At 44.8% G+C, this 13,843-nt stretch overlaps 1 protein-coding gene across 4 annotated transcripts in view; it reads right to left on the bottom strand.

Annotated features, from left to right (window-relative positions):
• Positions 1 to 13,843, bottom strand: part of CACNA2D3 (calcium voltage-gated channel auxiliary subunit alpha2delta 3) — a 1,053,043-nt gene that overhangs the window by 462,268 nt on the left and 576,932 nt on the right. For all 4 annotated transcript variants that reach the window (XM_049863210.1, XM_049863213.1, XM_049863211.1 and 1 more), the window contains exon 11: positions 12,099 to 12,212. In XM_049863210.1, coding sequence (XP_049719167.1) covers positions 12,099 to 12,212 — 114 coding nt within the window. The remainder of the gene's footprint in view (positions 1 to 12,098; positions 12,213 to 13,843) is intronic.

The following is a 13,843-nucleotide window of genomic DNA, read 5'->3' as shown; positions in this document are numbered from 1 at the left end:
GAAAGACCAAAAACCAGAAAAGACATTGTTTGGTTAAGTAGAGGGCCAGCGAAAATGAGGGACCCTCATGAGATGTATTGACACAAAAGCTGTAACAATGGACTCCAACATACCAATGGTCGGGAAGGGGGCACAGGACTGGGCGATATTTTGTCTGTTATACATAAGGTCACCATGAGTCAGAGCTTACTCAGCAGCAACTAACAACAACAACACATAGGGTAGGCCTAAGAAGTTAAGTACGCTAACGCAAGTCAAGTGTTTGGTACGGCGCCTGGCATGGAGAAGGGCTTCCTGAAGAATGGCTACGTGGGGAGCCATTTAGCGGAGAACAGTAGGGTCACCTGGGACTGCACACTGTCCTCCTGCCTGCATTCTGAAGACAGCAGAGCCTGGGCAGAGACCAAGCCTCCACACAGAGCCCAGGAAGAGGCAATTGTGGCTGCAGGGAAGGTGCCCGAGCAGCTGTGTCTTGAGCCCCTGATGTGAAGTGATTTTCCAATGGCTGCCAGCAGCCATGCATCAGTGGGCCTCATTCCTAACTTGTCTTGTCATGTTCTTCTTGTTGGAGTCACAAGATGTCTAACAGCAGCAGAAGTAATTAAAAATAAACCAGGAGACAATGAACCATTTCAACTCTCCCTTCAGCTACAAAGAGAGCCTGTGTAAGCTCTCACCACAGTGACTGAAGATGCCTTTTCCTGTCATACTGTTGACTGACCACGAGAAATGAATGTTCCTGTTATTTTCCTAAGCCAGCTTTAGGATTTATCACCCTGTAAAAAATACAGCAGCGACACAAACTCACCCAAAACTTTCAGACCAAAGTGTGATTTCAGTCAGGGAAGGAGGAAGGGAGGGAGGGAGAAATGGAAGCAGGGAAAGGAGAAATGTACCCACCCAACTGATCCCTGAAATAAAGCAGCAATAAGAAACATAAGCATCTTGGAGCATGCACAGGAAATAAGACAACCTACACTTTTTCTTACTACCTAGACTGCTAAGGAATGAACCCCCCAACCCCACACAAAAAAATATGTGTGTGGGGGGGGTGTGTGGAGGTGTGTGTGTGTGTGTGTGTGTGTGTTGAAATCCTCATCCCTATACTTGCAGGTATAATCCTGTTTGGAAACAGAGTTTTCTTTGTTATGTTAATTAGACAATACCTGAGTAGGATGCATTTTAAATACAATCACTTCTGAGTTATAAAAAGAGCAGATTAGACAGAGAGACATGCACACACAGAGAAGACAGACACCATAGGAGGATCTTCTACAAGCCAAGGAACCAAGGAAGGCCCGAGCTACCTACAAGGAAGGAACTGACATACCTGAGACCCTGATTTGGTCTTTTAGCCTCCAGAACTGTAAGAAAATAAATTTATTCTTTGAGGCTACCCACTTGCTGCGTTTCTATTACAGCAGCGCTAGATAACTAAGACCTACATCTTCTCACCACCCCAACCCACTGGAATCAATTTTGACGAGGGCAGTCAATACCCATTGTACATATAGACCAAGTCTACATCTCTAGATTGGTTCTCTACACAGCTGCCAGAAAGAACTCCTGAAAGCCATTAGATCCCATCTCTCCCCTGTTCAAAAGCCTCCTGTGGCTCCAACCCTCCTTATATCATATTCCTAGTGTCTGCCATCCTCACCCCATGTCACTGTCTCCATGTTCACCAGGCTCCAGCCACCTGCTCTTCAATCCATTCCTCACACATGCCCAACTGCTCCTCTTTAGGGCCTCTGAAAATACCATTCCCTCTGCCTGGAACGCTCTTGCCCACCCACCTCCTTTCACTTACATGTCCTCTCCTCAGAGAGGCTTTCCTTGGTCACCTTGTTAAAAAAAAAACCACTGCCGTCGAATCGAGTCCAACTCATAGCAACCCTATAGGACAGAAAAGGACTGCCCCATAGAGTTTCCAAGGAGCACCTGGTAGATTCAAGCTGCTGACCTTTTGGACAGTAGCTGTATCACTTAACCACTATGCCACCAGGGTTTCCCTGTTTAAAAGAACCTGTCAAATTAATTGTTTTTTTAACCTGTTTCTAATCCATCATCTGTGATCTGCTTAGAGTTCTCATGTTGGCACCTACCCCTGGAACCTGGTACAACTGCCTAGGACACGGTAGACCCTCAATAAGTATCTGCTGGATGAGTGGATTCCCCCCAATGTGGCTACTCCCTTCCCTCTGCTTCCCCCGCCAAGCAGCCCTTGCCACCCACGAGCCACCGCATTAATCTAGTTCTATGGGATGAGGAACAGGCGGAGGCATGAGAGTGGAGGTGGACAGGGTGGGGTGGGGTGGGGTGGGATGGGTGCAAGGGGGCATTCTGAGACTCTGACCTCTGTAAGCAGCATGGGGCACAGGTCCAACCTTAAGTACATCCCTCACATCCCTTCTCTCAACCAGCTCAAAGGAAGGCAAAGAAGATGCTTTGTAAAATCATTTGGAAGGCAGAAAGAAAATAGTGCAATTTAGGAAAAAAAAAAAAGAAAGAAAAGGAGGGAAGAACATAGGGGAGGGAGGAAGGAGAGAGGGAGGGAACCAGGGAAGGAGAGAGAGAGAGAGAAAAAGGGAGGGAGGAAGCTTCTTCCAAATCGCTTAAGATTAAGGGTTGGGAAGATTACTTAAGGAGTCCCTGGGTGGTACAGTTAACACGCTGGGCTGCTAACCAAAAGGAAGGGAGTTCATGTCTACCCAGAGGAACCTCAGAAGAGTCTGATGATATACTTCCAAAAAATCAGCCACTGAAAACCCTATGGAGCACTGCTCTACTTTGACACAAATGGGGTCACCATAAATCAGGCTTGACTTGAGGGGAGCTGGTTGGTTGGTAGTTAGGGCTTGACCCATCTCTGAAACTCTGCTCCCCAGTATTGCACAGGCCCCATGGAAAGGTGAGAAGAGAAGGCATGCCTGACCTTTACAAACCACCCCAGAGCTAATCTAAACACTTGAGAGGCCACTGGGACCTGGCTGGCTGGAGGCTTTGTTTTCCAGATGATGAAAGGGGAGGGAGGTCTGTAGTAAAACCCCTAAGACAGCCCTTCTTGGTGTCCATGTGACCCAAAGGACTGTGATTTCCAACAGGATTTCCAAATATGATCCAAAGCCACCCCCCACCCCAAGCCATTTTATGATCATGAGTTTCCCTTTAACCTCAAACCAAGGGCGCGCTTTCAAAGGGCCTCAAAGCTACTGCCCTTGCTTTTGTTCTTGAGATAACTGATAATAAAACACACAGCAGACACTACTGGAATAGCATTCGCCTCTGAAGTTCCCCTGTCCTCTTAGAAAAGGAAAATCATTTAATCACACCCTTACAGGCTCTTCTGAGGCTGCTCCACTTGCTCCACTCTTGCTCTCTGCTTGCTGCCCAGATGGGTTCCAAGATCAGCAGTTCCCTGACATTCTGCAGACCCTTCACACTTCAGGGTAGGAAGGCCAAGGAACCCGACTTATTGACCTGGTGACAACATGCACCATGTGGACAGCTCTTCCTGAACTATGGTGATTTTATCTCGCTTTTGTCCCCAGGATGTTGTGTAGCTAAGGGTATAGGATCAACATCTGACTGCCTGGGTTGTCATCCTGGCTCCACCAACTGCTAATTATAAAACAGTCAGTCAGTTGTGTCGCCTCCCCATGCCTCAGTTTCCTCATCTTTGAAAAGAGGGATAACAGTGCCTACCTCATTAGGTTACTGTGAGAATTAAACACACACGAAACTTTGGGAATGGTACCTGACACTCAGCACTCAGTTAGGAATTAGATGTCATATGTTTTGTTTTTTCTACTTGGGAACATGAAACCACCTTAAACATCTACCTTGCTGGGGAAGGTCAGAGTTGGGGTAATGGAGGGGGAAAGCCAGCATTCTAGTACCACCTCCATTCCTCATCCAAGAACCATGTGAAGAACAGATTGGGCAGGGACATCTAACAGGCGTGGATAGGTCACACCTCACACTGCACACCCAGGTAGCATTTCACTATTTCAATTATGGCAGACATGAGTTAAGATGTGGACTGTTATGCGAGGCTACAGGCCAAGTCTCACTCCCTAAAGCATAAAAAGCAAAGCAAAATAAGGGCTATTAACCCATGGGAAGATTGACTCTGCCCCACAGTAACTAACAGTGGCTCACAGGGATTCCACTTTATTTGGATTCAGGGATTCTCTGGTTTCCTGAGTTTCTACATAGAGGGAATCTAATTCTCTCCAGGGTATTTATTCTCTTTGTTACTCAAGTGATCGGAAAGCCGTGACATTCCTCTATATGCCCAAGTCAGCTCCAAAACAAGGTTCAAGGGGCAGCCAAGTCCACCACTCATTATGACCCTACATTCCACATACCAACATCCAGTCCAAGACTGGGTGGCCTGCAACCCCTTCTACTTCCAAACATCTCCACCTCCACACACTGTTTCCCAGCCCTGCTGGCAGCATTAAAAAAGAATCAAGGAGAATGAAGGAAGGAAAGAAAACTACTCATTACAGAAAAGCAGAAAGGGTCATTCCATATTTCAGGACAGATACTACAGCATAAAGAGAAATAGCAAGTCTCCCATTCTCTCCATCATTCATTATGTGCTTAGTACTGTTTACTCAAGTAAAATGCATAGCAGGAAGGTAGAGAGAAACCACCACTACCACCCTCTGTTGAATGCAGTCAGTGCAGACATCTCTGAAGGTATCCCAATAACTTCCCACAATGCACTGGTATGTCTACATTTCTTCAAAGATTCCTTTGAATCAGGGGTCAGCAAACGCTTTCTGTAAAGGGTCAGATAGTAAATATTTCAGGCTTTGTGAGCCATGTGGTCTCTGTCACAAGTACTCAATTCTGTCATCAACCAGGGACGATATGTAAACAAATGGGTGTGGCTTTGTTCCAATAATACTTTATTTATGGACACTGAAATGTGATTCATATAAATTTCACGTGTCATGAAATATTATTCTCCTTTGATGTTGTTGACCATTTAAAAATATAAAAGTCATTCTTAGCTCACAGTCCACACAAAATAGGCAACGGGCCAGACACGGCCCATACACCATAGCTTGCCAGCTCCTTCCTTACATCACTTCCTAACCATGTTCTTACCTACCTAGTCATTGCTCCTCTGCCTCGTGCACCAGGGGGAGGTCAAGATAAATAATTCCATGACATTTTTTTTTTTTAAACTCACTTAGAAGAGTAACTATACAGATAGAAGACAGAGTCATTTTTCTCATTTAAATGTATGCAGCTTTATTCCTTGAGCAGATCCTGGAATGAGTCCCTTTCATATTGAGGAGTTCATATTTTATTCAAAGTGTGTATGAGCTGCCGTTAAGTCACTAACCAATGGATATTAGGCAAAAGTAAATGGCATCCAATAAATGAATAAATAGCTTCTCATTTCTACTTTCAGGAATGAAATGCTGGCAAGGGACACATTGAACAGGCAATCATGATGCTGCCTTCACAGACTCATAGTTAAATCACCAGTAACATGATGTTTCCTCCAACTCACTCGAAATGTTTTATTAGGCAGCTGCCTTGAGTAAGGCCCTGGCTAGGTAGTAGATTGCCTTTAAGAACGACTGCCAACAATCCTCCCCTGGCCAGCTCCTTCACTTCCTTCTCTGCTTCTACTTTCTTGGAATTCAGCTGTCATACTGTAAGGAAGTCCATGAGGAAAGTGGACACGTGGTGTCCTGGAGGTTTAGCACCATGTGGAGAACAAAGGCATTCTGGTCAAGCTCGCAGCTGACTGCTGTTAAATGAAAGATCCCAGCTGACACTATAAGGAGCAGGGCCACCAACCGGTCAACCCACTGAATGGTAAGTGATAATTTGTTATTCTTTTAAGCCACTAGGTTTGGGGATGTTTTATAGCACTGATATGACAAGTAGTTTTCTTTCCCTTCTTCCTGCCTGTATAAGTTTTCTATTGCTGAGTAACAAATTACGACAAATTTCCTGTCTTAAAATGATACATATTTATTATCTCACATTTCCCATGGGTCAAAAGTCTGGGCATGGCTTAGCTGGGTCCTCTGCTCATGGCCTTATAAGGCCGTGATCAAGGTGCCTAGTGGGCTGTGTTTTCACCTGGGGGCTCAAGTGGGGAAGAATCTGCCCCCAAGCTCGTTTGGGTTGCTGGACAACTTCATTTCCTTTTTTTTTTATATGTCTGAGAACCCAGCTTTTTGCTGGTTGTCAGCTAGTGCCATCCTCAGGTTCCAGAGGCCACCTGCAGTTCCTTGTCACATGGGCTTCTCCATCATAGTCATTTACTTCATCCAAGTCAGCAACAAGAGTGTTGGCTCTCAGGAACGGTCCAGCACCACTTTTAAGGTTATCATCTGATTAAGTTCATCCATGATAATATCCCTTTTGATTAAGTCAAAATCAACTGACTTGAGACCCTGACGACATGTGAAAAATCCCTTCACCTTTACCATATCTTATTAGTTAGAAGTAAGTCACAGTTCACACTCACATTCAAAGTGAGTCAATTACACAGGGTTTTTTAAATACCAGGGGGCAGAAAGCACGAGGCTATCCTGGGATTTCTCTACCACAATCTTCCTTCTTCATTGCTGTCAGCAGGGGTGGGATATGGTACATGGTGGTGGGATTTCTCAGAAGTAGAAGGCTTGTCCTCAAAGGCTGACTGAACCAATGAAGATAAAAGACAGACCCAGGAATAATCATAGTACTCTGCATGAAGCTATACTTCCCTTAAGATAATTTCCAGGGAGTTTGGAGTTCAGGGTTTAGACAGCAACAAGATAGTCTTTGGCTGGAAAAAAATAGGGATGGTTCAGGGTAGATGAAAGAGAACAAAGGCCCGAGGCTGGGAAATACACTTGGGAAATGGCAAGTACCTGGTTTTTATTTATTTATTTTTGTTAGTCTAGATGAATGGCCAGAGATTAGATAAACACAGGAGGCAGGCAGGCAGGTAAAGCAGATGAGTGAAGAGGGCTGAGAGGTAGTCATGGGGACAGATGGGAGTTGTGGCCAAAAGGAGCATGCATTTGTTATCTAAGGGGGCAGGCATTCCTCAGCCCCAGCCATTTGTTGCCATATAGGAATGTTGGCACCAAAGCACCTAGTGTACCCCTTTACGAAAGAAACTAAAATTTGCAATTTTTTTGTAATATCTCCAGATTTTTAAATGTTGGCCAGTAACTGACAGCTTTTTAAACAAAGCGTGGGCCAAGAAACGTGTCTGTGCACTGAATTTGAGTGAAGAACAGGTCCTTGGTAAGTGCACAGAAGAAAGCAAAGATGACAAAGTCCATGGAGTAATCAAACCATATCTCCTGGGCTATTTCTTACAGCAATATCTCTCAACACGTGGTTCTTCCACCAGTAGCATGACATCACCTGGGAACTTCTTAGAAACGCAAATTCTCCTGCCTCAATTCCCATAATACACAATCAGAAACCCAGAGGATGGGACCCAGCATTCTGTTGGAACAAGCCCTCCAGGTGAGTATGATGCTTGCTCAAGTTTGAGAACCACTGTCTTACAGGAATCAGCCTTTAAGATCATCTTTCTCTCCCCTGAACCCATTTCCTGTTTCTACAGTCTTAAAGACTGCCTACTACAGCATGACACAACCTTCCACTAAATGTCTAATGTTTAAAATAATAGGAAAGATGATGCTCAGACATGGGCCTTCATCTCACTTTCACACAGTGCTAAGTCACATCAGGCCTTTGTACCAACATAGTACCTGCACCTTCACAGGGAAGCTCATAAAGAAGAGAAGTTACGTATATGAATATCATGGCACTCTCTAGAATGGAGTAGGAGGGGAAGGAGCTTACTATTAATTTCTAATCATAGAAAAAGAGCCTGTAGCTCCAGAAAGAAAATCTGCTTCTGCTTGATAATACTCTACAAACAGATGACACTACTTCATGTAACATTGACATTTCCAGGACCCTGGTTGCAATTACTCCAAAAAACCACGTGGCATAAAATCAGTATTGTTCAGCTGGAAAGATCCACTGAGATTTGTGTTTCATCTGAAGAATTAGGATGGTGCAGTCCTCATCCTATATCTCTCCCTGTAGGATGTTTAAATTCTATACTCCTGTCCTATAGGGTCACTATGAGTCGGAATCGACTTGACGGCACTGGGTGGGGCAATGCTACCCATTGGATACCAGCAAGCAGGAGTAATTCATGTAACACAGGATGTAAAAATGACACAACAGGACATTTAGTGTTAATGGAACTGCTTATTAAAAGATTCCTTTCATTTTTTTTTTTTTGAAATGGTCCTAAATAATGCAAGATATTCTTCAACATACTACGAGACATCATGGCATCTGCAAAAGTTCTATTAGCCGCAAATGTGCACGGCTCTGCCCACATTTACTAATGCTGTGGCCTCCCTCCCAGCCACCTGTCACTCATCCACTTGCAGGCTGTGCACAGAACTCCAGCCGTGCACCCCACACTGTATGCTGCAGGGGTGCGGGTACAGCTGGCATGTTCCTGCACTCCAATCACAGACGATTATCACAGATTAACTCTGGCTCCTACTTATTCCTGGAAGCCATCACCCAACATGTTGCCAGCATTTAAAACCACCTTGCCAACAGTGAATGTCCATTTCATTCAGTGGTTGGACTCTCAAGTCAGTGCCATATGTGAGTCCCACCTACTTTCAGTAAGTCTAGTTGTAGAAAAGATGGTTGTTTCCAAGGCTGAACACCAATAGAAGGAGCTGGCATCCATTTCGGACCATGTTGTACATAATGTATTTATCTCTAAACACCAGACTCACACTTGGTGTGGGGAGATGCCTGTGTTATCAGAGACACATGGGAACCAAGAATGACCAAGGGAATATGAAATGGCATCTCCAATCTCATACTCAAGGGCACACATTTTCTGAATGCAGCTGAGGCCACAGTTGTTATTTGTCTCCTGCTTCTTTTTGCCAAGTGTGTATGGTTAGTTGAACACCCAGAAATTAAATACACACATACAGAGACTCCACAGTCCCTTCCAGTCCCATCCGTGCTCTTCTTTCTGACCTCTCTACTTCTGTTTCTGTCATTTCTTATATGTTTCCTTCTCTTCAACTCCCTCAGCCACATCCCAGGAACAGCAAGTGCTACAGACCTGACTTCCATTTGCTGTAATCTCCACCCCTTCTCTCTTCCTCCCCTACTGCCCACTCCCACAAGAGGGGTCCCACAAGAGGCTGCTGACTCAGCCCACCACTGTGCTTCCCGACAATGGTCAGAGGAAGGTCAGATATCACCCTGCTGCCCAAAAGGATTTAGGTAGGGGCTTCTAAGGCTGTACAGATTCTAGAGCCCTCTCCTGAGTTGGCACTTAGGGTCCTCCAGGGCAGCCTCAATTCCCATAATCCCCAAGACACAGGAACGTCTCAAAGCACCAAGTGCCCCCCTACTTTGGTGTGGTGTGGGTGTCTGGGAAGTCTCAGAGGCCGACACACACTCCAGACACAGAACGTGGAAAAATCCCCAAGTGCAATGGTGAAGTCAGGGAGGGAGGAACTGAGGGAGGAACTCTAGCCAAGGGTTGGCCAACCACACAACCCAGAGGCTGTACCTGGGCAGAGCCAAATCAAATTTCCATGTTGCTGCAGTCATCAGGGACTAAAGCTTGGTTCTTACCCCAAGGGTCAGTTGGAGGAACACCTCCCTAATAAGCCAACTTTGCATCGATGCTTCTGAATTTTTGAGGGAAGGAGTATACAGGGGAAATTTGGACAGGTTCCTGGTCACCCTGGTGGGCCTATCTTTAAAGTCTTCTAACCTCACTCTACAGAGACTAGCTCCCTGAGCAAAGTCTGAATTGGCTTCCATCTCCCTTCCCTTTGCCTTTAACATACAGGGTCATGTGTGTCTACGTGAGACGTCTGTGATTTGTGACTGCAAACAAGAAGCAGCAGGAACTCTCCAGCCCTCCTGTGGGGGGTGTTCGGAGTACTCAGAGGCTCATCAGGGCCTATGGGGTTCTTCAGGAAACATATATACTAATGTATGACAGAAGATGGCAGCAGGGCTAGGGGCTAGCAAAGTCATGTGTCATTCCTCCCAAGAACTGACTCAGCCTGGACTGTTACAACATTCTATGAAGGCAGTCAGGGTAACGCCATTTACACGTGGAACAAGAAAATGCGTATGTGATACCCCCAAGAATATCACTTACCTTATTGACCTCTTTTCCCTGCTAAAATGCTACCATTTAGGTGAGATGCTGACCACAAATTTCAAGTCTGCTGATTGATTGATGCCTACTTGAGGAACTTTTTCAAATACAGTTACTGGTCACATCCCAAGAGATTTCAATTTTGTAGATGAAGGGTAGGGGCCGGGTAACCATAGTTTGAAAAATCTCCCCAGGGCTTTGCCCATATGCATGTGAAAGTTGAATAATGAAAAAGGAAGACAGAAGAATTGTCAAATTTGAACTTCAGGGTCGGCGAAGAAATTTGAATGTATCGTGGACTACCAAAAGAACAAAAAAATCAGCTATAGAAGAAATATAACCACAATGTTCCTTAGAAGCAAGGATGACAAGCTTTTGACTCACTTACTATGGGGGTCATCATGAAAGACTAATTGCTACAAAAATACATCATGTTTGGTAAAGTAGGGGGCCAATGAAAATGGGGGAAACCCTCCATGAGACAGATTGACACAGCAGCTGTAACAATGGACTCAAGCATACTAACGATCATGAAGATGGCACAGGACTGGGCAATGTTTCCTTCTGTCATATATAAAGTCATCATGAGTCAGAGCCAATTCAATGGCAACTAACAACAACAGCAAAAGGCTGGTTAAGCTTATCCTTTAAGTTAAGGCACTCAAAAGGCACCAAAGATATTAATACCAGTCACTGAAACCCAAACATGAGTTCATTAAATAAATGCCAACTTGGAAGTGGCCATCTAAGATTTATCAATGGAGAACAAATGGAGAACACCAAAGACACAAGGTAATTATGAGCCCAAGAGACAGAAAGGACCACATAAACCAGAGACTACATCAGCCTGAGTCCAGAAGAACTAGATGGTGCCTGGCTACAACCAATAGCTGCTCTGACAGAGAACCCCTGAGGGGGCAGGAAAGCAGTGGGATGCAGACCTCAAATTCTCGTAAAAAGACCAGACTTAATGGTCTGACTGAGACTACAAAGACCCTGGAGGTCATGATCCCCAGACCTTCTGTTAGCCCAAGACAGGAACCATTCCCAAAGCCAACTCTTCAGACAGGGATTGGACTGGACTATGGGATAGAAAATGATACTGGGGAAGTGTGAGCTTATTGGATAAATTAGACGCATGAGACTATGTGGGCAGCTCCTGTCTGGATGGGCCATGAGAGGGCAGTGTGGATCAGACGCTGGCCAAATGGACACGAAAATAGAGTGGAGGGAAGGAGTGTGCTGTCTCATTAGGGGGAGAGCAACTAGGAGTATATAGCAAGGTGTATATAAATTTTTGTATGAGAGACTGACTTGATTTGTAAACTTCCATTTAAAGCACAATAAAAATTAAAAAAAAATACATAAATGCCAACTTGGAAAGCACAGAAAGGATTAGAACAGAGAAGAGACAAGTTCTGAGGAGGGTGGGGTGCAGCAACATGGGAAGAAGAGAAGGTTCTAAAGGGTGGTGAGGCCCAGGGAGAAACTGTAGAACTACAGAAACATAAAGGAGATGGCTGCAGGGGAAGCATGCTGACTTTACCATTCTCCAGGTGCTGGGCCACCAAGCAGCTATGGTCCCACACACAACAAAAAGAGGAATGCTATTCAATATAGAGAAAGCACACTTTGCAATAAATGTTTTCATGGAACACATTAAACACATCTTTATCGGTCTCTTCTCTCCTCCAAAGAAGTTTCAATTTGAAAACAAGAAAAGCCCGAGCCTTTGGTTTTGGTCAACCAGAAAACACTAGGCTGAAAAACCAGAGGCCATTATGGGATTAAGTCTACACAGGCACTTATCTGTGGACAATCTGGAGGTTACAAAATTAAGATTTTCTCCAACCCTGCTACAAGGTCGACACCAGCATCAACTTACCTTTCGATCTGGCCAGTTGTATTTGGCAAAGATGGTATCATAGGTGTCCACCGCCCCATCAGTTATGAGCATGATCGCTTGGCTGCAGATACTTCCTTGTCCTGTGTGATTGAACTGTGGAAAGAAATATGTTCAAAATAAAAGACACATCAGAGAACTCTGTGTATCTGCAAGTCTTCAGAGGCACGAGGCCACAGGCTTAGGAAGCTTCTCATTCTCTACGGAAGAGCTCTTTCTGCACCACAAAACGGAACCTACACGATAAGCCCTTCTCTGTGCATGGATCATCATATCTGGTCTGACAAATTGGAACTAAATATGGACCAGACAGATTTCTAAAAATCACACTTGGGGTGGGAAGTCAGATCCCAGGGACATGACCTCTCTCACCTTCAAACATGGACAGTGCTTCAGAATACAAGGGCAAAGGAGCTACGATACTGATGTTTTATGGACACATTCTAGCGGCAGCAAGATATACTAGAGGCAACATCTCTTTCAAAATCTAAATGAGGATGGATTGAGTGGGTTTGATGTGTACAGACTGCACCATATAATAAAAGGAAGGCGCTTTTAGACATGCAGAGAACAAAATCAGGAATACGGCAACTCAGATTAGGAGCCTAACCCCCTTTTTAAGGGTCTATTTGAGAGATATTATTATCAGTATGTGTGGTGTGCTGAAATCAATTGTGCTTACTGGTGTGCAAAACTCTAAACTTCAACTTTCAGCTTTACGTAAAGTTGTAAAAGCTCTCAGCCTTTGCCAGCAGTAGCTATAGTGACCCGAGTATGGTTGGCATTGCTGCATGTCCTCTTGGCTCAGGGTGAAGAATTGCTTAATGAATGAACACTAATAATGAATGAGATTGAAGTAACACCATGTCCTTTAAAAATTCTGCAAGTACATGACAATGTTGAGGTACGGGAAACACACAAAAGGTCTTTCTTTAACCTTCAGTAGAGAGAACTCCCTCCATTATAGAATTCATTCATTTATTCTAAAAGTGCTTACTGAGCACCCAAACAGCACTGGAGATGAAACAGATAGAGAGCCCTTCCCACAGGGAACTTATACTCTATTTGGAGAGATGTACAAGAAACAAGATAAATAAGTGAACTACGTTGGCTGTATGTTAAGTAAAAAGAAGAAAGCAGAGAAGGGAGATAGAAAATGGTGGTGGAGGTGGCGGCTCTGAGGTACCACTGAGTCCGATTCTGACTCTAGTGACGCCATGTGACAGGGCACAATTGCCCCATAGGGTTTCCTAGGCTGTGATCTACATGGGAGCGGATCACCGGGGCTTTCTCCCATGGAGCCACTAAACCGATCGCTGTCGAGCCGATTCCAACTCAGAGTGACTCTATAGGACAGAGTAGGACTGCCCCATAGAGTTTCCAAGGAACGCCTGGTGGATTCGAATTGCTGACATTTCTTTTTTTTTGGTTAGCAGCTGTAGCACTTAACCACGATGCCATTAGGGTTTCCATGGAGCCACTAGCTGAGTTTAAACTACTTACCTTTTGGTTAGTAGCCAAGCACTTAACTACTGAATAACCAGCAAAGATCTTCCTAAAATGGTAACATCTGAAAAATACCTAAAGGAGGGGAGCATCTGAGGGAAAGGCATTCCAGAGAGGCTAAACAAGTGCAAAGGCACTGAGTGGGAGTGTGCCCGGCATGTTCGATCTGTTCACTATGACACTGGGGAAGGCTGGAGGCTGCCTTGGCTTTGCTGGCTGGC

Source organism: Elephas maximus, chromosome 20 (genome assembly GCF_024166365.1).
Source record: "Elephas maximus indicus isolate mEleMax1 chromosome 20, mEleMax1 primary haplotype, whole genome shotgun sequence".
Taxonomy (NCBI): domain Eukaryota; kingdom Metazoa; phylum Chordata; class Mammalia; order Proboscidea; family Elephantidae; genus Elephas; species Elephas maximus.
The sequence above is the reverse complement of the archived record's forward strand: the minus strand, read 5'-3'. Positions and strand labels throughout refer to the sequence as shown.